This window comes from Equus przewalskii, chromosome 10 (assembly GCF_037783145.1).
Source record: "Equus przewalskii isolate Varuska chromosome 10, EquPr2, whole genome shotgun sequence".
Classification (NCBI taxonomy): domain Eukaryota; kingdom Metazoa; phylum Chordata; class Mammalia; order Perissodactyla; family Equidae; genus Equus; species Equus przewalskii.
Genome location: NC_091840.1, coordinates 29,846,594 through 29,871,102, shown reverse-complemented (window position 1 = coordinate 29,871,102; position 24,509 = coordinate 29,846,594). Strand labels below are relative to the sequence as shown.

The window sequence follows — 24,509 nt, the reverse complement described above, 5'->3', positions numbered from 1 at the left end:
ACAACAATATGAATGGAGGTTCTCAGATGGCTTAAATGATCACCTGAAAGGGCTCTTCAGCTTTATAAGATGAACTAAGTAAAGATGTGTTGACTGATTAATTCAATGATCATAGAGTATATGCCTAAAGCATTTTTTAAAGCACTTGCCACAAAATTCATAAAAAATTTATTGAGGGAGTATAAATAGAAAGTACTGTGTGAGGCCTGCTTTCCCAGCAGTCTTGTACTTTTCACATTGTGTGGCAATGAATTCTTAGTATGTCTATCTTTGCCCACTAGGCTGTTAGCTTCTGGAGGGCAGGGAAGTGTCCTATGCATATTTAGAGCCCCAGTGCCAGGCTCACAGAAAGTGGGGGGGGGGTCAATAAATGTTTGATGCAAGGATCCATTAGACATTCCACTGATATATTACTATTGTTATACCACTGAGTAAAAAATGCTCAAAAGTGGTAGACGAGCTTATTCATAATTGAGGATCACATAAAACAGTCTTCAGATGTGATGATGCAGTGGCCTTGCCCTAAACGACTCAGAAATATGTGTATAGAAATTCAACTTCAGCAGGAAAAAAGTTCAATTTATTGAAATAGTCAAAAAACTACCAAATAACCACAACGACTAGCCCTCTTCACCAATATTCTCATATCCAAGTAATTTGACAAGGTCTATTCATATCTTTGGTGGTAGGTAATAAGTGAATCACTATGATAACTCAAACAGTTCTAAGTCCTTCTAGTTCTCTATGTGAGCCGCTGCCACAGGATAGCAACTGACAGATGGGTGGTGAGCTTCTGTGACCGGGAAGAGAACCCAGGCCTCAGGGGTGAGTGCGCAGAACTTTAACCACTAGGCCATCAAGGCTGGCTCCAAGCAATTTTGACTAGAGTTTAATTACTAAATAGCTGGAGTTATGTATAAACTTACTCAAATCCCAGGCTTTAAGTTATAATTATTTACATCAAACAAATACTATTTTAACAAATCTTGTATTAACTATTAGAGTATAAATTCCTACAAAGACAAATAAACAAGATGGTAAGTGGTTTGGCTAAGCGCTCACCGCACCCCTCATTCCCTGACCTTTACTGAGAGGACTTTACCACACTGGAAATTTCAGCCGCCGAAATGATTCAGAATGCAGCCAAAACCATATTCCAAGGCACCTGATGCCCAATACAAGGATGGAGATTTTCACAGAGGGACCTGCTTAATGCTGAGGCTAAGTAACAAAGTCCTGGTATGATCCAAGAAGCCCTCCAGCCCCCTCAATATTTCGAACATCCATTTGATATGGATGTTCAGGTATGTGGCAGCTGGAGAAGACTTTACATCAGATAAGCATTTTGTACTTTACAATGTCCTTTGATACCCATTTCCCAATTTGTTCATCTAAATCTCATGAACCTTGCTCTTCTCTACAGTTTTTACAATTGAAGAAACTGAGGCTAAGAGAGTTCAAGTACACTGTCCAAGGTCACACAGTCGCAGAGCTAGGGCTTCGATGCAGACTATGGTCACTCTTCTTTCATACAGACTGTGCAGACCTGGTTTGAAATTCTGGACTGCCCACGTACTCACTGGGTTACCTGTGTGTCTCTGCGAAAGTGACAAACTCTGAGCCTCAGTTTGCTAATCTAGAAAACATATATTACCTGCCTTAGCAGCGTTGAGATAACATATATAGATCCCCCGTCTCCATGCCTGACACACTCGAGGTTGATCATAACCATCACCCTCTCCCTTCCACCTCTAACACCCTGTATTAGTTTCTACTGGTGCAGTAACAAATTATCACAAATTTAGTGGCTTAAAACAAAACAAATGTCCTGGCTTACAGTTCTGTAGATCGGAAGTCCAACATGGGTCTCGCTGGGCTAAAAGCAACGAGTTGTGTTTTTGTGCTGGCAAAGCTACACTCCTTGCTGGAGGCTCTAGGGGAGAATCCGTTTCCTTGCTTTTCCAGCTTTTAAAGGCTACCTAGATTCCGTGCCAAGTGGCCCCATCTTCAAAGCCAGCCACAGAGCATATCTCTGACCCTGCTTCCACTGTCACATCTCTTTCTCTGACTCTCTTCTTCTGCCTTCCTCTTCCACTATTAAGGACTCATGTGATTAGATTGGATCCACCTGGATAATCCAGGCTAATTTCCCTATTTTAAGGTCAGCTGACTAGCAATCTTAATTCAACCTGCAACCTTTATGTTCCTTTACCATGTAACCTAACGCATTCGCAGGTTGTAGGGATTAGCATGTGGACATCGTTGGGGAGCCGTTCTTCTGCTTACATACTCCCCTTCCCCTCAGCTGCTTCTTCCACTAAAGACTAGGGCCTAAGGGAAAAGGCATCAGTTTGGATTAATTCTTCCAATTTGCCTCAAACTTGGTAAATGTATAGGAAGAAAGATTACATGTTACAGTGTAATGGAGATTACTGGATGGAGAAAAAGAAGGTGCTAGAGATCTTATGGAAAGTAATTTAAGGGAGAAGCAACCGCTGTAGACTGAATTGTGGCCCCACCCTCTCCAATTCATATGTTGAAGCCCTCACCCCTAACGTGGCTGCAGCTGGAAACAGGACCTGTGGGGAGGTCATTAGGGTTAGAGGAGGTCCTGGAGGTGAGGCCCTGGTCCGATGGAAGACACCCCAGAGAGCTCTCTTTCTCTGTGCACACAGAGAGAAGAGGCCACGTGAGGACACAGTGAGAAGGTAGCTGTCTACATCCCAGAAAGAGAGGCCTCACCAGAAACCAATCCTGATGGCATCTTGATCTTGGACTTCTGGCCTCCAGAATTGTGAGAAAATTTGTTGTTTAAGCCATCCAGTCTGTGGCATTTTGTTAGGGCAGCCCCAGCAGATTAATACAGCAACCAAATTTGGCAGTGTTTAACGAAAGTTAGTATTTGTTGATAAATTTATATAAAGGATCTTGAAGGCAGAGAGAATTCCACATCTGCCTAAATAAATGTATAACGCCAGAAAGGTAACGAATTTCCAAAGTACTTTATGCAGTCCTAGAGGATTTGCTTATATTATCCCAATGAAATGCTAAAAAACATGCTTCAGTTACACCTGTCATTGGTTAAATGGGGGGGGGGGGGGGAGTTTGGTGTTGGCTGTCTAGATCCGGATGTTTTATTCATTTCAGTGGGCTTTGCTATTCTGAATAACCTCAGTCAGCTGGCTGGCCTTTCGTTTAAATGACAGTTGCTCATATAGCGCTTCATACTGCTACACCCCTTCGTGGATATTTATAGAAAACACAGAGCAAGCTGTCTCAGGCTCCTGAGCAGGGCAACCTCTCGGCTCCTGTCACGGGGCTTCTGACTGGCTGGGGAGTGGCAGAAGTGTAGGTTTTGGCTACTGGATCCTATTTGCAGCTGTGCAAATGTTGTCATTTGAAACTCCTCCATTGGCAAATAGCAGGATAAAATAAGGGAAGAGTGGGGGACTAACATCTGTTAAGCATGCACCATGTGCCAGGAATTTTGCCAGGGGCCTTACACCCCTTATTTTATTTAAATCGCAAAGCATTCCTGGGAGATAGAATCTACTTGTTTTTTTGGATGAGAAAAGGGGGCACAGACGATTGAAATAATACCAATTATACCAAGGTCACACTCAAAAAGTGGTAGCATAAACATTAAAACCCAGGTCTGTCTGATTCTAAAGCCCTTATTTTTTTCTCACCAGTTGCTTCCCCAAATTGCCAGACAGTATTCATTCACTGGATAAATATTTATTAAGTCCTGACACATACCAGGCACTGGACTAATTACTGGATATTCTAAGCCGGTTATCACATAGATGGTTACATCCAAACTAGTGGTTTCAATACCTTACAATTTATTCACAGCTAAGGAGTGTTCAAGCCAGACCTGGTGGTCTAGAGGTTAAGATTCGAGGCTCTCACCGCTGTGGCCCAGGTTTGTTTCCTGATCAGGGAGGCACACCATCCATCTGTCAGTTGTCATACTGTGGCAGCTGTGTGTCGCTGTGATGCTGAAAGCGATGCCACCGGTATTTCAAATACCAGCAGGGTCACCCATGACAGACAGGTTTCAGTGGAGCTTCCAGACTACGACAGACTAGGAAGAAGGACCTGGCCACACACTTCTGAAAAAGTTGGCCATGAAAATCCTGTGAACAGCAGTGGAGCACTGTATGAGCTCGTGCTGGAAGGTGAGAGGATGGCACAAAAAGACCGGCAGGGTCGCTAGGAGTCTGAATTGACTTGATGCCACTAACGAGAAGTGTTTAGGAACAAAACATTAAAAATGTCCATATTTCATCCTTCAAGTCCTCTGTTGGTTCCCTCATTATAATCTTGTTAAGAAAGAAATGCCTAGGATTCTCATACATGCAAAAGACAGTGGGAGGCCTACACACATTCTTCTTATCTAACCTGAAGTTAGGTGCATAGAAATTGCCCTGTCACTTCATCAAGTGAGCCTTAGACTTTAGTAGTCTGTCAATGGGCATTTATTTATTTATATTTCATTTTTTTTGAGGAAGATTAGCCCTGCGCTAACATCTGCTGCCAATCCTCCTCTCTGTTGAGGAAGACTGGCCCTGAGCTAACATCCATGCCCATCTTCCTCTACTTTACATGCGGGACACCTGCCACAGCATGGCCTGACAAGCAGTGCATAGGTCCATACCTGGGATCCGAACCGGTGAACTCTGAGCTGCCCAAGCGGAACGTGTGAACTTAACTGCTGCATCAGTGGGCATTTCTTAACTCATCCAAAATGAATCAAAGCAACCAAATTTAATGAGGTCTTCAGAGGGAGGGCTCCTGACAGTATCCACTAAAGTGGAGCTAAAATAATCTGGTAAGGATTTAGGAAAAGTTAAAAGTAGCAGTTTTTTATTTCCTAATCCAGAAACCATTCCTTCCTCTCCACCCTCCCCTCTCCAACATCCCTAATTTCTAATTACATTAGGCTTACTTAATATAGGCTCTACTTGCAAAATAAGGTTACAGGGTAAGAAAACATAACCTCTGATTTTTTTCTTTTGTGTTTTCCATTTATTTTATAAATGATATGACACAATGTAACTTAAGCCTTTAATTGATATAGGGGGCTGACAAGGACAAATTGTATTTATGTAAAGGTTATGATCCACATTCTTTCTTACCTGCGAACATCCTAATAGGATGTCCAACTCCAAGTTCAGACAATCATTTAGGGTCATTAACGAACTCTGACTGGAGAGAAATGAGAATAACCAAGCCTACTGGAAATCGCTTATTCTTTGGAGTTATAAAGGCAAAGCTCTTAAATACTGCATATGTCATAAGAACTTTTGGGAAGAGGGGTTGTTCCTGTTTATTTTGTCATTCTAACCTACTATTGCATTACTACTGTTCATCCTGGGAGATTTTCTGTGTTAGCAACATGCTCTAGAAGACCAAAGACTGCAAAGACGTGGCATGTGTCCTACACACCTCTTCCCTGCTGAACCCACAGCAGACAGCTCTAATCCACCAAAGCACACATCAGTGAGGTTGAAAATGGCCTTGGAATTCTTCACAAACAACACTTGAGGCAGTGAGCTGAAATCTATTTGCCTGCCCTACTCCAGACAGAGACTTCTGTTTCATTCAGAAATCACAGACTCCCTAGATTCCACTGATAGCCTTTGTAACGTTGTAAGTATAACACCTCCCATGCAATGCAGAAGAGGTTTTATAATATGAGGAGTGCTAGCTCAGATTTTAGGATTTGATATGAATGCCTATCAACACAAATGAACGCATGCAGAATTATAAGCCAAGTCTAGGTAACTTTTAAAAACAAATCACTATACCTACTCAAAAAATCACTAACAGTATAATTTAATATTTGAAGCAAGTCTATAATATTGAGACTTCTGTATTATTTATATAGATGTATAGATTATATATATATATATTTAATTTTTAACTAATATAATTTGTTGTTAGTGCCGTCGAGTTGATTCTGACTCCTAGCGACCCTGTGTACAGCAGAGCAGAACACTGGCCTTTTTGTGCCATCCTCTCACCTTCTGGCACTCTATCAGACAATGCTCCACTGCTATTCACAGGGTTTTCACGGCCAGTTTTTTTGGAAGTGGGTGACCAGGTCCTTCTTTCTAGTCTGTCTTAGTCTGGAAGCTCCACTGTAACCTGTCCACGATGGGTGACCCTGCTGGTATTTGAAATACCAGTGGCATAGCTTTCGGCATCATAGCAACATGCAGCTGCCACAGTGTGACAACTGTCAGATGGGTGGTGAGATTCCCTGACTGGGGAATGAACCCAAGTAGCAGCGGTGAGAGCACTGAATCTGAGCCACTAGACGACTAGGGCTGGCTTAATTAATATCTTACATATATTATTGTGCAACACGATTGTTGTAGGTTTCCTTTAAGAGAGCACCCAATGATCTTCACCTTCTGGCATTTATGATCTTGTGTAGGTGCCTCCTACACTCTACCAGGGTTGGTCATATACCAGTAGTAGATGGCAGAAGTGATGGTATGTCATTCCTGAGATTGGTTATAAAAGACAATGTAGCTTTTGTTTTGGTGTTTCTCTTGCTCTAACTCTTTCTCTCATCCCTTGCTCTGGGGGAAGCCAGCTGCCATGTTGTGCGCAGCCCAATGACCCTAGGGAGATAGGTCCACGTTGTGGTGAGGAACTGAAGCCTCCTGCCAACAGCCACATGTGTGAGCTTGGAACAAATATTCCAGCCCCACTAAGTGACTCTTCAATTCCGAGCCCTGGCTAAGAGCTTGACTGCAACATCATGAGAAACCCGGACTGAGAGAGAAACAGAGTGATGCAATGACCATGCCTGGATTCTTGGTCCTCTGAAACTGGGTAAGAAAATAAATGTTTATTGTTTTAAGCTGCAAAATTCTGGGGAAATTTATTATGCAGCAATAGAGAATTAATATAATCATGATCACTGATCACAGTGAATTGGAATCTTTCAACAGAAAAATAAGAGTACAATGGAAGCAATGTAGCAGCTATATCTAATTTGTTTTTACTATCAAACATAACTCATCATAATTTTGTTAAATTATAAAACATACATATAAAGTATATGAATTTTTAAAGTGGAATCATACCAAAAGACCATTATGATTCTGTAATAGTGTACAGCTTCAAAGGGAAGATAAGAAGTTGGGTGGAAAAATGGTCAAGTTAATCAGATAATTTCATTATAGCACCATCAAGATAACTAGCCTTTTGTTGTTAAATTTAAGAATGCTTCAACTCTCTCAGGAGAAAATAAGAAAGTTTTCCCTTGAATGCACAGATATATATATAGATATATAATACATAGCTCAATATATCTATCTCTCTATATAGCAATATATATATATTGCAAGTGAGCAAGCCCTGCCTATATGCATATATGCATACACATATTGGTATATACACATACACATATATACAGACACATACGTTTGTTAGTTCTATGAAACACTGGCTCTAGCAATGCCAACACTGATTAAATTTGTTCACACCAGCTAAAATGCTTTCTTCTCTTGTGTCAGAACTTAAGTAGATGACTACAAAGTATTAATAGATGTGCAGCGGACACGTGGACGGATGGGAATATCCAGTGAGGACTAATTGATCTGGGTATTCTTGGGACAGCTCTGACAGCTATTGCTTTGCCTGAGGTTTGGCTTCCCTCGGATGTAACAATTCAATTTCTGGGAAGACAGTGACAAGATGTCAATCTCAGGGAAGAGATTATATGTATACGGACCATCATCTCCTCTGGTGTTCTGGAAGGGTGATTTCAGCCACTGTTCTTTTTAAGTAAGGTGACAGAGGAAATGACCTGAGGTCACTACTTGTTATTTCTTGCCTCTAAAGTACTGTTCACCTGGTATATGAACCACTCCTATTTCAAAAGCTAACACAGGCCATCCAGGCTTAAAATTTTGGTTGGGGTAGTGAGAGGATGAAGATTAAAAAACAAACCAAAGGTAAATAGTTCCAAGAAAGACATATAGTGGATGGTTGCTTATGCAGACAGTACTTATCCAGCAACCTTGCCTATTTGAACTAGGAGCTAGGAGCCATGAAGTAACCCCATGGAAACGTCAGAGTAAGGAGAGGGAGTGAAGAGGGCTAACCTTTGCTGAAAGTGTCTATTTTGGGTCAGGTGCTACGATAGGCTCTTTACATACATAGGCTCATTCATTCTGGACAGGAACCCTATGACATGCTAATATTCTTTCCATTCTATAAACGTGGAAATTAAAGCCCATAGAGGTTAAGTAAATGTGTTGAAGGTCATTCAGCTATTCGGTGGAGATGTCAGCATGTGAACCCACGTTTCTCCCAATCCAAAGCCCCTGCTCTTCTTTCCCCTATCCCAGAGGGCCTTCCTGTAATCAAATCCACCTGCGCCAGACTTATGCCCCTGACTCCCACAAAGCCCTGCAGACCCACACTCAAGGACTACTGACAAGCCATTCAAGTAAGTCCGATTATCTGGCGTCCTGCCCTCTTCAAATAAGAAACTCCTGAGGAACAGGGTGAAGCATGCAGAGGAGAAAAAAGGAGAATGGGGATGAGGGGATTGCCAGGCACATTGAGAGCAGAGAGGGATGACAGCTGTATCTCTATTCTAGCTGATACAGCTTAATATCCCCCCGCAGAACTCACTGTATTATGTACAAGATTGATGTTCTAATGATTTTGTTCAGAGGCCTTGGTACAAGAAGGCAGCGAAGCATGCAACACTTATTAAACAAGACTTTCATCAAGAATAGTTAAGCTAAAATAAGCACTGGTGCTTGAATGCACTTAACTTCTAGTAAGAAACACCAACTCATGGTAAGCACCCTATTCCTCCATGAGGCTCCAGGGGCTGTGTGAAGGAAGCATTGGTATATTGTTAGATTTTCTTATCTTGGCTGTTTGACTTTTCAAATCTCCAGGAGATAACTACTCATTCTTAGAACTAAGTTTCTATTCTGCTATTTAAAAATGGATAAAGTACAGAGCTCTATCTAAATGAAGATCTGTTTAAAATATCTTTCTTGTCAGATGTAAACATACTACATTAATGTAAGGAGGCGGAGATGGTGCAGTGTGTGTGTGTGTGCGTGCGTGTGGTTGGCTTTGGAGCCAGACAACCCTAAATCTGTATCTTGGCTCTACAATTTTATATTGTGTGCCCATGATAAAGTTAGCTTCTTTTCCTCATAGCTTCTCCAAGTGCAATGGTGAGACAATGATACCCACCACTCTCCTTTGGGGAACAAATCTCTCTTATCTTTTTTCTGCTTTCCTTATGAGTGGAGATTAAGGTCAAGGAAGAGAATTGATGGGCTTCCAAAACACACTCAAAGGGTATATTTTATAGGACTGGAGTGGACTATATAAATGTAGTATCTCTTTCTAGTCCTTCCACAGGGACTGTGAGTTGGATCTCACGGCAGTTAAAGGGCTTGTTTACTCTCCTCTTCTCTGCTCTCCTTGGATGCTATCCTCTCTTACAGCAGAAGCCCAGCCCAAGGCTATTGTTCCGGTCTGCAAGGGACAGCTGTTTAAGCCAGCTGGTACCAGGCAATGGGATACAGCCATTCTGTGGCTGGCTATCTATTTCTGCCTCCTTTTCCCTTGTAGTCAATGATTGTGCCCTTAATAACCTTTCCTGACAGGGTACTAGCTGGCTCTGACACTCAGCTTTGGGTTAGTATACAATGACAGATGGTTAAGGCTAAGCTTAGGTAAAGGAGTTCCCCATAGGGTCAAGACTCATTTACTGACATTTTTCAAAGGCCTTTGAATTCAGAACCCCAGTTAATAATGAATGCTAGTTTGCCTTCCTTTGATTGGGCATTTCTTTTAAGGACCTTCTAGAAGACAGGTGTGGCTAAGGGCAGGATGCAGCTTACCACCATCATAATACCGTCCTAGTAAGAGCAGAGTGATGCCCACTTTTCACGTTGCTAAGAGGATTGATTAAAAGATACAATGCATAGAAAAAGACACTTAACACTTGCCTGGCTATTGAGCACCAGCTAGTGCCCAGTCAATGCTCATTTCCCTCCCACCCCATACCCTTTCCCTTATTAATTACAAAGTTAATATAAGAAAGAAACCCAATGCAAGTTTGAATATGGGTTTTAATTTTCCTGCCACCCCTCCAGGACAGTGACTCAGATCTCCCAGGAACTATACATAGTTAATGCAGCATATCAGAGTGAGACTTTCCTTCCAGAAAGGTTATGATTCTGGAAGTGAATAGTACGGTGCTAAATATAATCTGTGCATGGATTTCCTGAGTCCTCTGTTCCAAAAGTCCCTTTCTCCTTCACACGTTATAAACTACACCTTTGCTTTACCAGTTACTTTTTGCTGGAGACCACAAGAAAAAAACATATCATGAAAATACTTTGCCAGGTTTATCCCTAGTTTTTCCTTGAACGTTTCAAATATGAAGCTTTTGCATTCTCAATGTTTTCAATGGTCATATAATTTCTCATTCTTTTCCCCCTATATGGTTTCTCCGTGTTGTACATTCATGATGACTATTTACTGGACATTTACTGTGTTCAAAGTTCTTTGCTAGGTGCTTAACATTTAACAACTCTATAACGTAGGTAATATTCTCTTATTTTATGATGAGAAAATTGAGGTGAAGAGAGATATAGAAACCTGTGTAAAGTCACAGAGCTTGTGAATCCAAAATCTGGATACTGCTTTGGAAAATACTTGCACATTAGAAAGGAGAGCAAGGACACATCTGCCTTTTCCTCCCCAAATGCACACCAAGAACAATTTGATAAAAAGGACATCTAAGTGAGTCTCCTGAGATCTTACAAGTCTGTTGGGCTTCCCTTTGTGTTCTCCTAACATGAAAGGAGTGACCCAGAACACCGTGGAAGGATATCAGACTGCTTTGTCCAGGGTGAAACTAACTGGTCTGCAGCTAGAGAATGTATTCCTGTTGAGGCTCTCAAAGACAGCCTCCATCTCTCTCTGCCGGGGACAGTCTAGTACATCAGAAAGGATGCTGGAATCAGAAGACTTTGATTCTGTTCTGGCTTGGTAATTTAGTTGCTGTGAATTTTCTGACAACTATTCTAGGCTCTTATTTTCCTCATCTATAAAATAGGGAAAATAATCAGGTACGCATACCTCAAAGGTGTTCTGAACCTCCACTGAGATAGGTTTGTTCACATACTGCCTCATTTATCTAAGCTATTTATTGTCTGTCTTTCCTCACTATTATGTAAATTCCATGACATCAGGGAACTAGTCTATATATCTCTCTACTGTATCTCCAAGTCATGGAACACTGTCTGGCACACAGCAAATGCTCAGAACATATTTGCAGAATGAATGAACTGTGTACACTGTAAAGTATTAAAAACGCTAATTATTATTAGTATTATTGTTAAGTTTTAAGATACACAAAGTGTATTTTTTTCACTGGATATTAACTTTTCATAAAAATTAATAATTTTAGCTAGAAATAAATTCAAGAAGTCAACATTTAAGTTCAAATGATGATCCTGTTCCAATTTTTTGATGTTTCCCTTGAAATAATTACTGGTTTTTTGTTTTCTAAATGATATCTGATATTAGCATTTAAATCATATGAAGTGAAAACGGTGAGGTTTCATTCTTGTTACTAATTTTTGTAACCTCCAAGAGGGCTTCTCAGTTTTGCTGATTGTTCTGCAACTTCCAGGTTCTCTCCAGATGTGAAGAAAATTGCTTACTCGGTTGAGATGCTTGCACTTACTTGATGAAGTACTTGATTCCATCTGCTGTGTAAGCTTCCTCCCACCCGTAAGGTAGACCTAGAGTGAAAGGAAACCAAAAATACATTTAATAAGATGATAAAGATAACTTTATTTCCTGGACGCAAACTTCCCACATCTTGAACGCATTTCTTATACAAAATAATTTTCTAGAAAGGAAGAATTAAAACAATTCAGAGGAGTTCTCATGTCAGCATCTTTACAACACAATAAATAAGTCTCAAACAGTTAACAATCTGCTTTAGTTGCATTAACTGGATTATGGCTTGTCATTTACATGTGGTGAGCATTTTTGTCAGCAGGATTTTAAGCAGAAATTTTTGGTGCAGGGGATGGTTTTTGCCTGGAGGCAAAAGGATGGACAAGATGGCGTCTGCTTGTCTATTCTGGCTCAAAGTTTCTTTAATTGGCTCCCTTTACATTCTTTCGCTCAGCTCCACAGGGAATCGGTGCCTGAACGCCAGCTCAGCAGGGGTTTGAAAGTAGCTTTTCGACAAGACAAAATTTCTTATGAAGTCTGAAAGTTGAGCAAAGTGATTTACAGTCGATTGTGGTATTTTATTTTGTTAATTAAGAATTTTGTGCAGTAAACATAAACGGCCAAACAATTTGCTAAACTTAGCTTCCATTTTTGTAATGGGCTTGAGAATAGTTAGTTAGATATAAAGGAATGCAGACTGAAGTAAGCAGGCAATTATTTGGCCATATTTCTGTAAATGAATACATTTTTGTCCTCATCATACCAAGAGAACAGGTCCATGTGGAGGCAGCCACCAAACAGAACCCCCTAGAATACAATGGTTTCGAACTCTCTGCTTCATCCCTGAGTACTACTAAGGATTTTAGTTGACCCTTTGGATCAGTCCTTTGATACTGGCTTATCAAGCTCCTTTGATGGGCATAAAATATATCAACACACTACAGAACAGACTCCATGGCTCAGGTAGCCTATAGCTTTAGAAAGTTACAGAGCTATAACAAAAAACCATTGACTTCCATTTCCCCAAGTCTCAGCAAGAGGCAGAGCAAAAAATGTAGGAACAGTACCTATTTGAATGAAATAAAATCCTGCTCTATCACCATTCGCTTTGTAGAGAATACTCATTGAGAATGGCTCAAAGGATGTTGTTTTTATAATTCAGAAAAACAAAACAAGCTTTATTTTATATTTATCTCCAGTCCTTTAACATAAGTTGTATAAAATAAGACCTTTGCCCAAAATTCTGCAACTACTTCCTTTATAGATTAACATAGGCCACCTAGAAGTTTCTTTTCTCTCTTAATGAATAAATGTTCCTATTTTAAGTAGAAAATAAGCACTTCTGGGAACTCAGCACAAGCAAATGACTGGCTTCTTAAAAGCCCCTGAAGTGGCACTATATACATCTCCTCCAGGATCCGCTGCCAGCACAGGCCCTGCCAGATAAGCCATGCTAGATAAACCGCGGCCGCTGCAGCAATTCAAGAGGATTCATTTTCTCTCTTCAGACTTTCTGCGCCTTTGTTACAGATCATTTCATTCAGCACTGACAAGTCCCTCACCTGCAGGGAAGAATCTGATGACTGGACATAAAAACCTTGATTTCATGACAAAAATGCTCACAATTACCAGGATTTCTGATCAATAAGGCAAGGACAGCTAAAAGTTAAGTAGCAAGTCATTGTAATGGGACTAAGATTTTTGTCTAAATGACTTATCTGCATATTATCAGCATAATTATATCCACACTTCTAATTTGTTAATTCACAGATTTTTTTTTAATGAAAAGGAAAAAGAACATACGCTGTAAAAATAGTATCTTTTCATCCACAGGATCATTTGGAAATCGAGATTGACAATGGGACACCACAATGCCTGTGTCATCAGAATAGAACTCTTGCCCTGATTCTTTGCTTAAAATTATTAAAAAAGGACTACAACTTCACAACAGGCTTATTAAAGGCACTAATTCATACCCATTTAAATCAAAATGGTTATTCAATGACTGTAGCCATAGAGATATTCCTGTGTATTAAATAATATGTATAGCTTATTTTAGAATAAATTCTCTGTTCTGAAAAAGTAACCATTTCTTTTTAGAAGACTGAACATTTTCTTCTTTCTCTTACAGTTAACATAATCTGCAAAAAACAGACTTGGAGACTAAATTGATAGTAACTATCTCTCAGTGATGTTTGGTAATAGAAAACACAATCAGTGTCCAATTATAAACTGAAAAACACAATATATTGATAAGCCAAACAGCCTACTTCATATAAAAAGAGCACTTTTGATTTTTACAAGCTTATATGATTATGATAGACTCAGTTTTCCATTAGCAAAGGTTTTCATTTCTTCATAATGAGTGATTTGGGCATCATTATAACATATTATCTAAATACTTTTCAATTATTGTTATTGTTCCAAGGCATTAAAATTTTTCTACATTCCCCATATCTTTATATTTGCAAATATATAATGCTTCTATTTTTCCTTTTCTTTTCATATTTGTTTTAAAATTGTTATGACAACTATAATCACTTGAAATTGTTTCTGATTGGAAGTGTTTGTCTATGAACCCTCATATAACATTCTTTCCATCAGAGATTATCTATTTCCAATCAACCACTTCCTTGTGATGACTCCAAAATCTTAAGAGTATCTTGCCAAAGTAAGAGTCCTGTATATATTCAGCTTAGAATAGTGGCTGTCACTTAAAACTCAACATATCCAAAACTAAACTCATTGTATTTCCATACAAAATAGTTCCCTTCCAATTTCCCAGTCTATATGTACCAAGAGTCTCTTTGTCACATTTGACCCATTTATTAAATACTTATTGATCATTTATTATGTGTTCAGCATTTTACTTGGTGCTCAATATACAATGATAAATAAACATGGACCTTGATCCTATGGAACTTTAAAAAATAATCATAAATAAAGATATCATTAAAAATACATACTATGAAGAAAAAGTATTGAATACAATGAAAGAATAACCCATAGCATAGAATGGCTAAACTCCCTAATACGTAAACAACCCCTACAAATCAGTAAGGAAAAGGTGAATGACAAAGAGGAATCTGTGGAATATTTAGGACATGGGAAACATAAATGCACTTAAACATGAAAATATGCTCAACTTTTCTTAATAGAAATACAAATTAAACTATTAAGAGATGCCATGTTCATCATGTTAGCAAACATTAAAAAGTAGTTTGATAAGACAGTGTACTGAGGGTGTGAAGAGGTAGTCATTGTCATATTGATGGAAATATAAATTGATAATATATTTATGGGTAGAAACGTCAATATCTAAAATCTTAAATGCTAGTAACAGTTGACATTTATTGAGTGGTTATTTGCGAGATTATTCTAAGCACTATACATACACCAACTCACCAAACCTCACAACAATTCTAAGAGAGGTGCCGCTATGATTCCCATTTTACAAATGAGGAAACTGAGGCATGGAAAGGTTAAATCACTTGCCTCAGGTTACAAAGCTGGCGGGGGGCAGAGCCCAGACTCTTAACTACAATTGCTGAACTGTCTCCATGGACCATTTAATCCAGAAACTCTTCTAAGAATTTATTCTATAGATATACTTAATATATGAGATTATTAATTATGAAAACAAAAGATGGGAAATAATCCAAATAACCACCAATGGGGACTGATTAAATAAAGACTATATATACATCCAGATAATGGGCTATTATCTAGCTGTGAAAAAGAATGAGGAAGTAATTTGGACAAGGGGGTGTAGTGGCAAGGAAGGATCTTTGGAGGAGCTGCAGTTATCCAGGTACAGACACTGGGAAGAACATTCTAGGTGAGTGAACAGCATGTGCGAAGGCTCTGGAATTGGGAAGAGCTGGGCACATTTGAGGAAGTGAGAGATCACTGTCACTGGAGCACAGTGAGTGAGGGAGGAGGAGAGCGAGAGAGGAGCTGGTTAGAGAGACAGGCAAATATGACTATACAGGGTTTTGCAGGCCATGTTAAAATTGTTTGAAAGTTTCTTAAAAAGGAAGCAGGAGATCTGCTCCTGTTTAAGATGAAGAAAACTGCAAGAGAATGTTGCTCCCACCATCTGTGGGGAAAAGCTGCACAACCTAAAAAAAATAATAATTTTTTTTGAGTTCTTCAGAGACTGAGTTCCTCACCTGAGCTGACCCTCAAGTGAACTGAATTCCAAAGGCGGACTAGCCCCTCTGAGGCAAGATGGGGCACACGAACTCTTTCTCTCTTTGCAGAACACAGGGAGAAGAGGTGTTGCCATAAAAGTGAGCGAGAAGAAAAACATCTAAAATTGTAACAAATTCGTAAAGCCTGATGATGGGCTAGCATGATAGGTTAGGGTCCCTGGGAGCCCAGACACATGGAGAGCCTGCCCTGCCTAAATGGTTCTTTGCTGAGGAGAAAGACTGGGAGTGAGCTCATGCAGGACTTGCAAAGGCTCGAGGGTGGTCCAGGCACACCAGCCATGCTCTGGGCCCTGCATGAGTACCAGATGGTGATTAACTGCTACAGGGGGACAGACATAAAACTTGCAGATGCCCCATCTCCTCCTCTGATATGAAGTAACAGCCGGCTGCTGCTGGAAGAGAAACAAGAGACACTCCCACACTCTGGACAGGACTCTGAGTGACATAAGGCAAAAATCATCTATTCCTGGGGGTGGGGCAAGAAATCGTCACAGCCCCTGGTCCCTGCCCTGACTCCAGGAAAACCGCTCTTGTGGGGATAGGGGGCTGGGTAGAAAACCTGATGTCTTCACCCTGCACTGACCCGAGTCACTGGAGGGGTGAGCGCAGGAAACCTTTCAAATCCAGAATCCTGCACTGGTACATAGCAGAGTTTGACTTCCACAAGGAGAGTGGCAGGAAACCCACCTGAGCACCGAGTAGGAGACAGGGCTGTTTGCCTCTGAGGAGGGACAGGAAGGTGGAGAAAGTCCCACTCTTGAGATTCGGGCACAGGGCTTGCCTAAAACCAGGGACTGGAGTAGAAAAACAAAGAGCCTTTGTCCTACTCTCCACCCGCCCCATCCACCACTAACCTTGCACTGAGTAAAAAGCCACAGCTGTCTACTTCGGGGGAGGGCAAGAGAGCAGACATTAAACACCCACTGTGACGCAGGTGTGTAGAGTCTGCTGCCAGCTGATGGGGCAGGAATACAGAGAAAAACTCTCTGTATTCCAGACCTCACATAAGCACAAGAGAGTGGCAGGCGACCATGAGAGAAAGTTGAAGTCTGTGGTGAACTCAGTGGAACTCTAGAAACAAAATGCAAATCCAGCTCATCTACAAATAAGGGTGAATAAACCCTCCACATGGATGGCCTGATAGAGAAGAGACACGCCCATTTCTGGGTTTAAACAACATTTATCTCAGTCTCTACAGTTTTGTATCTTCAATGTCTGACATTCAATCAAAATTATGAGACACACAGAAAAGTAAGAGAGAAGAAAACGAAGATTCATTGCCCAAAGCTAAAACCACCAACAGAACCAGATCCAGAGGTGGATAAAATATTGGATTTAAAAATAATTATAACTATACATTAAAAGATCTAGTGGAATCCAGTGAATTATGGTCTGTATAACTGCAGTAATGTTAATTACTTGTGTACATTACGCAAAAGGTAGCTGATTGACCTCATTGAGGCCCGGAGTCTTGTTAAATGGTGTGATGGAAGGAGAGAGGGCCAAGTGACCTGAGGGAATTTGTAAGGATGATTGGAATAACAGACCCCAGACTTTAAGCTGAATGAGAATAGAAGTAAAAACAACAGTTGAAGCTAAACGATAGAGAGAATAGAGAGATCTTATTGAGGACAACAGACCATGTGGTAAGCTGGAAAGGTGAGAAGTTTGAGTGGGAGAGTGGGAAGTTTGAACCACCACCTGTACATGCCAACGTTCATGGCAGGAGTAGAGGAAGATGGTAAAGTGAAAAAAAAAGGGCACTGGACAAAAAGAACTGCAAAGTGAAGGTGATGGGTTCACATGAATGATGGCAGGAGTTGAGATGGGGAGAAATCTGGAGAATGAGAATTCTAAGAATAAAATAGAGAAGGACAATACCATCAATCTCAGACAGAGCTCAAACAGAGCGAAATTAATCTGAAAAACACTTGCTAGAGTAATTGTTATAAAATTCAAAGGCACTTATCCTTTAGCATCTGATATCTTGAGAGGAAGAGAAAGAGAAGGAGCGAGAGAGAGAGAGAGAAGGGGTGGGGGGAGAGAGAGATCTTTAACGCACAATTAATAAGGCTTCACTAAAAAATATGACATTCAGCACATAGTGGAATTTTCACTTGATTTGCAGTCAGAAAATCTGAATCTATGTAATGTTCCTTAGTTTCAAGTTGAATAACCACGGAAAGGTAATAATCTTGTGGAATCCCAACTTTCTCATCTATATAGAGGTGGTAATAGCACTTATCTTGCCTAGCTTATAGGGTTATCATGAGACTCTTATTAGATAATATAAACTATACAATGACATACAAAAGGAGACTGTTATTATTCATAGTAATGAAAATAACAGCTCTTTCTTCATTGCTTATGGTTCTAGAGATATAAAGTAATTTGAATACTTAATATAGGAAAAGTATTTAAATTGTCTACAGGGGAAATCTCCATCAGGGTGTATTTTTTACAACTCTTTCCTCAGTACAGGAAATTTCACTCATAATAACATTCAGCAAAAGAATAACAAAAACTAATGGGACACTGTGACCCTCATTGAGTGGTGTGATGGTAAATAACAACCAGCTCTTGCACGGGGAGCCCTAATTTGTAGCATTTGTTGATTTATGTGGTGTAAATACTGCTACCACGACTAATTTCAAGCTACTAATGTGATATCATTGACTACAGAGTTGGGAAGAAATGTACAATAGTACACCATGATAAAGTATTCCCATATATAAAAGATGTAAATAACCTCAAGAAGAAAGATATTAGTAAAATGTAGGAAAATAATTAGGAAATGGTGAGTTATGACTATTTATTACTTTTTCTTTTAGTATATATATATATATATATATATATGTTTTTTCGTGAGGAAGATTGGACCTGAGCTAACATCTGTTGCCAATCTTCCTCTTTTTGCTTGAGGAAGATGGTCCCTTAGCTAATCTGTGCCAATCTTCCTCTACTTTGTATATAGGATGCTGCCACAGCATGGCTTGATGAGCAGTGTGTAGGTCCGTGCCCAGGATCCAAACCCACAAACCCTGGGCCACTGAAACAGAGCACGTGAACTTAACCACTACACCACTGGGCTGGCCCCTCTTTTGGTATAATTTAATTTTCAGTTTAAACATTTTAATTTTTTTTTTTTTGAGGAAGATTAGCCCTGAGCTAACTACTGCCAGTCCTCTTTTGCTGAGGAAGCCTGGCCCTGAGCTAACATCGTGCCCATCTTCCTCTGCTTTATATGTGGGATGTCTACCACAGCATGGCATGCCAAGAGTTGCCATGTCCGCACCCGGGATCCGAACCGGCAAACCCTGGGCCACCGGGAAGCTGAATGTGCGAACTTAACCACTGCACCACTGGGCCGGCCCCAAACGTTTCAATTTTTAATAATGACTATGTTTGACAATCAGCTCACAAAACTCGTGCAAGCCAGTACTAGTCAGCTCAAACATAACTACTGTGGAACGCATCTCTTAGTTCTTGGTCCTAATAGGCAGAAAGTTCCAAAAACCAAAGGATTAGAAATACTGTACTGTCCAATAGGTGATTACATGACACTGGTATCAGCCTTTCATGATGTGGAGAATCACTGCCTAACAATAAACTATGTATTTATCAAACGTTTACATAGAGCTTTCTAGGTGCCTGACATTCTTCTAGGTATTTTATAAATATTAACTCACTGTACCCTCATAACAACCATTTGAGATAGGTGCGATTATTAATCTCCTTTTACAGAGGAAGCTGAGGGATAAAGAGGTTTCAGTAACTTGTTCACTGTCACACTCCTAACAAACCGTGCAGTCACAATTTGAACCCAAGGAGTCTCGTGCTACAGCCTATGCATCTAACCATTGTCCACTTGTTTCCAATTCTCTAACCCCTGTTTGCATTGCCATCAATGAATATTTTTAAATGGTCAAATAATACTTTTGCCTAACTTTCTGAAGAACAAAAAAAGAAAACAAACCTCTCAACATCTCAATTTCTGCCTTATTACCAAGAGAAATGCTCTTTTGAAAGGAACTGAAATAATTTTTAGGGTTGAACACAAAGCAGTCTATTTTAGAGACATTTCATGCTAGATGTATGTTTGCACAAGTTAATTCGTAGGTCTGAACTACAGTGCCAATTTGAAAAGAACTACTAGCTAATTTTCCTATGAAAAAGGAATCTATTATGCTGAGAGATGGTTGTAACCTATAAACAACCAAATAATGCAGTATTTTAAATATAAAAATAACTTCCAAGGAAATAATTTCTTAAAAATCTATACAGATTTCCTGAATTGTGCTTTAAACACTCCTTAAACTTAGACTTGCATAAATTCTGTATTAACAAAATTGTAGACCTCTTTTTTTTATCACATGGTTACATACATCATTTGGACAAGTAAAAAAAAAAAAAGAAAATGATATATAACGTAGGAAGATTTTATGTGTTTTTATATTTGTATGTCTCAAATTCATAAGTTAAAATCTTAACATAATTCGATACAAGTTATTTGTAGTTAGATGTCATTCACTGAGCAAGTTAAAAGCTGTAATATGTAAAAGGAATAACATGGTAACAATATTCCTAGAGGTTATTTGGTGGTTCATAGTCTTCTTTATCCTCTTGTCACTGTTTTTGGGCAAATAAATACTAAACTAATACCCACATAAGAAGGAAAAAGCTAACATTCATTTTTATATTTATCTTCCCAACAGATGCAAAACAGTATTTTTACAAATGGAATTCTTTTACACCCAGTTAAAACCATGGGGTCATTTCCTTGAACTCTGATGTCTAGGCATTCAAGAAGCCCCCTTAAATGTTCTTTCTTACACAGCTAATGCTCATGTTATGACCCAGGCTGAAAATGAGAATGTAGGATTTCATTGGCAGTTGTCTTTGGGCATTTATGCAACTCTGGGGGAATGATCTGGTTTAGGTTTATTTTGCTTAACATCAGTAACATACAACGGACTTCATTCCGTGAACTAATATAACTCAGCATAAAACTTCCTGAAGCTTTCCTCACTAGAGTGTGAGATCTCTCTCTGCTTAATCAATCTAAGGAGATGATATGTGTGTGTGTGTGGGGGGGAGGGTCCTAATTCCTTTTAATGAATAAAGATAAACAGGCTTTCTTTAAAGCACTGCTTTTATTACATTAATAAACATATTAAGGAGTCAGTGGCTATTGAGTATGAATTACTGGACCTATTAGAAGGAAAAAAATATGAATTGCACCTCCTCTTTTCTACTCCACTCACGAAAACTGATTTAGTTATTAGTGGTGGTAAAGCTGCTGTCAAACAAGCTTGATTTCTACTGGTTAAGAGTAACAGCAATGTTGGGATTCCAAAATGGACACTACTATTTGCCTGCCGCTAACAGGTTACCTGAGAGTAATAGGTAGACAGACTTGATCTAAGAAAATAGGAACAGCAGTTCGTTAACTAGGTCAAGATGCTAGATTCAAACCGACAGAAATTAGTCTATCTCTCAAGGTGATTCCACGAATATCTCTATGGAATGTCATTAGCTTTCTACTACCATAACATATTTATAAAAGCACCCCATACCAGAATACCAGAATCTTAAAAATTAAGTATTTTGGAAGTAAGTTTTCATGAAAACACACTCACTGTTCATGGTTATATTAGTTTTCTACTCTTGCATAACATAGTACAACAAACTTAGTGGCTTAACATGACACTCGTTTATTAGTCTTGTAAGTTAAAAGTCTGGCATTGCATGACTGGGTTCTCTGCTCAGGGTATTAAGGCTGAAATCAAGGTGTCGGCTGGGATGAGTTTCCGTCTCAAGGTTATGGGGAAAAATTTGCCCCCAAATTCATTTTTGTTGCTGGCAGCTTTCAGTCCCTCACAGCTGTAGGACTGAAGTCCCTGTTTTCTTGCTGGATGTCAGTCAGGGGCTGCTGTTGGCTCTTAGAAGTAGTTGGCATTCCTTGCCATGTGACCCCCTCCATCCTCAAGCTAGCAATGACGCACAGAATCTTTTTCATGCTTCCAATCTGACTTCTCTGTTTTTGATTTCTAGACTCAAATTTAAAGGGCTCATGTGATTAGGTCAGGCTCACTAGGATAATCTCCCTGTCTTAAGGTTAACTAATTAATATGCAAAATCCCTTCACAGCAACACCTAGATTAGTACTCGGTTGAATGACTGATAGAAGGAAGGTGAGTGTATACCCATGGCCATGAATTTGGGGGGGCCATGTTAGAATTCTGCCTACCACAATGCTCATATTTATTTCATATAATGTCCAAATCAGAGGTGGGACACTTTTTCTGTCCCTAGGAAGGGAAATGTCATTGAACTATATCAAAGGCCACATACAAATAAAAAAATCTTCAAAACTAATTTCAGTTTTTTAAAAGGAGATGCAAAAAATATCAAAGTAATCCACAATTTAAATTAGTCAAGGGATTATAAACTTTTCCCCCCAATAAATCTAGGAAACTAAAAAACAGTTCTGTGTTTCATCCTGTGGTCAAGGAGAGAAAGTAGTAAAAGAGGAAAAAGGGGAAGAAAAAGAAAAGGCAGCAAGCAAGGGGATGAGAGACCAGAAGATAGGAGAAGATGAAAAAGATTTAAAAAAATGCTTACTGCTCTTAACTAAGTTGGCTATGAAATCTTATAGTTTTACGTATAATTATAGAGCACTTAAAAACAAAGACGGGAGAGAGAGAGAACACACAAAAGGAATCAGGGCAGGTTAAACTTAGGTACAGTAAAGTTGGGCAGGTAAAATGGGTTTGGAGATGGTGGCCTCAAATCTCCAGACCCCATCTCTCCATCTGATCTGGAATCTCGTCCAAGCTACCCCTGGTATGGCTGGTCAAGGTCTCCCTCACCCTTGTCCACCATGGTAATCTCTTGAACATCCTCAGCAGTACCTCTGGCTCCTTACCTGCCTAGATCCTGGATCTGTCAGAAACTCCATTCAACACGTTTTCTACTCACATTTGTTGAGTGCCTACTATCCAAGGCCTGGTAGAATGGTGACCAGATTCAGAACAGTGCCTCACACACACATACGGGACACTCAAGAAATATTTTTTGACTGACTGCAGAAATTTGCCTCCCATGAAGGCTGATGGTTAAGTGAATCTTGCACATATTTGAAATTTTATTATTGTTGTAAGGTCTTTGTACTCTCCGGGGGAACTTTCTCACAAATATTTGCACAACTGTTATTTGTGGATTTTGACAACAGGATAGTGGAGGACCAACAGACATGTAGTTTTAGAAACGCTGTCACAGACCAGATGAAATTAAGTTAAGATCATTTATATTTCCCACCCTGAGGATAAATAATGCAACTCTAAACATCGCTAGTCCCTAATCATGTAGCGTTTTGCTGTTAACATTCTTGTCTTAAAAAAAAAAGGGTGTTTATCTGAAGATCTGTTAAGGATCTCACATTATTTTTAGGTAAAATTTTAAAAAGTCATAAAAACAAAACTTCTTTCAGATATTGGCCTTTAAGAAGATTTGTTTAAATTTTTATTAAATGCATTTTAAAAAAGATTTAAAGAGAAGCAATAAAAGCATCTTTGTAGAGCAGGTAAATTTTCCTAATAATAGCTTTCATGCAGACAGAGAACTCAATATTGATTAAAGAGTTACAAACTCAAATAAAGGTGATTTGAACTTTGCTTTTTCTCCTCTGCAAAGAACATTAGCTCTCACCATATAGTTGATGGCTACTTAAAATTTTTAAAAAATCCATAGTGTGGCATTCAAGACCATTTCAGAACACATATCCTCAGAAAGACACGTACTTGAATGGTCATAGAAGCTTTACTCATAATAGCCCCAAACTGAAAGCAATTAAAATGTCCATCAATTGGTGACTGGATAAATAAATTGTGGAATATCAATACAATGGAATACTGCTCAACAATATTGATACAACTGATACATACAACATCATGGATGAATCTCAAAAGCACTATAATAAGTGGAAGATGCTAGATAGTTATAGTCTATTTATATTAAATTTTACAACAGGCAAGACTATAGCGACAGAAAGCAGATCAGTGCCTGCCTGGGACCAGGGTGATGGAGGGGAATGATTACACATCAGAAAGTTCTAGAGTAATGGAAATATTCTAGAACATGATCATGGTGGTGTTACACAACTGTCTACATTTGTCAAAACTCAATGAATGGTACATTTACATATTATTGTATGTAAGTTATACTTTTTAATTAAAAATTTTAAAAAGCAGAGGGAAATCTCTCAAAGCAGCAGTACAAACAACCCCTTTAAAAAAAAAGACACTTTAAAATAGGGCTCCTCTTCATGTCCTATCAATCCCACATACTGTCTAGTCACTGAGCTATCTCCTGGAACATACTATTGACTTCTTTCCTTCTATGCTCTTTCAGATGCTATTCTTTCCACCTGGAACACTCATTGCCTTGGAATACTTTCACTCAATAACCATTTCTGAATGAATTTCAAAGACAATAGTCACATACCAAAATCTCTTTCTCCAGCTTTGGGCAGGTCTCTGT

At 39.3% G+C, this 24,509-nt stretch overlaps 1 protein-coding gene across 5 annotated transcripts in view; it reads right to left on the bottom strand.

Moving 5' to 3' along the window:
* STXBP4 (syntaxin binding protein 4) overlaps positions 1 to 24,509 on the bottom strand; it is a 163,921-nt gene that overhangs the window by 10,245 nt on the left and 129,167 nt on the right. For 3 of the 5 annotated variants that reach the window (XM_008519740.2, XM_070560749.1, XM_070560748.1), the window contains one exon: positions 11,756 to 11,813. In XM_008519740.2, coding sequence (XP_008517962.1) covers positions 11,756 to 11,813 — 58 coding nt within the window. Of the gene's footprint in view, positions 1 to 11,755; positions 11,814 to 24,509 lie in introns of those variants that run through there. The other 2 variants (XM_070560750.1, XM_008519743.2) reach the window with 2 other exon arrangements.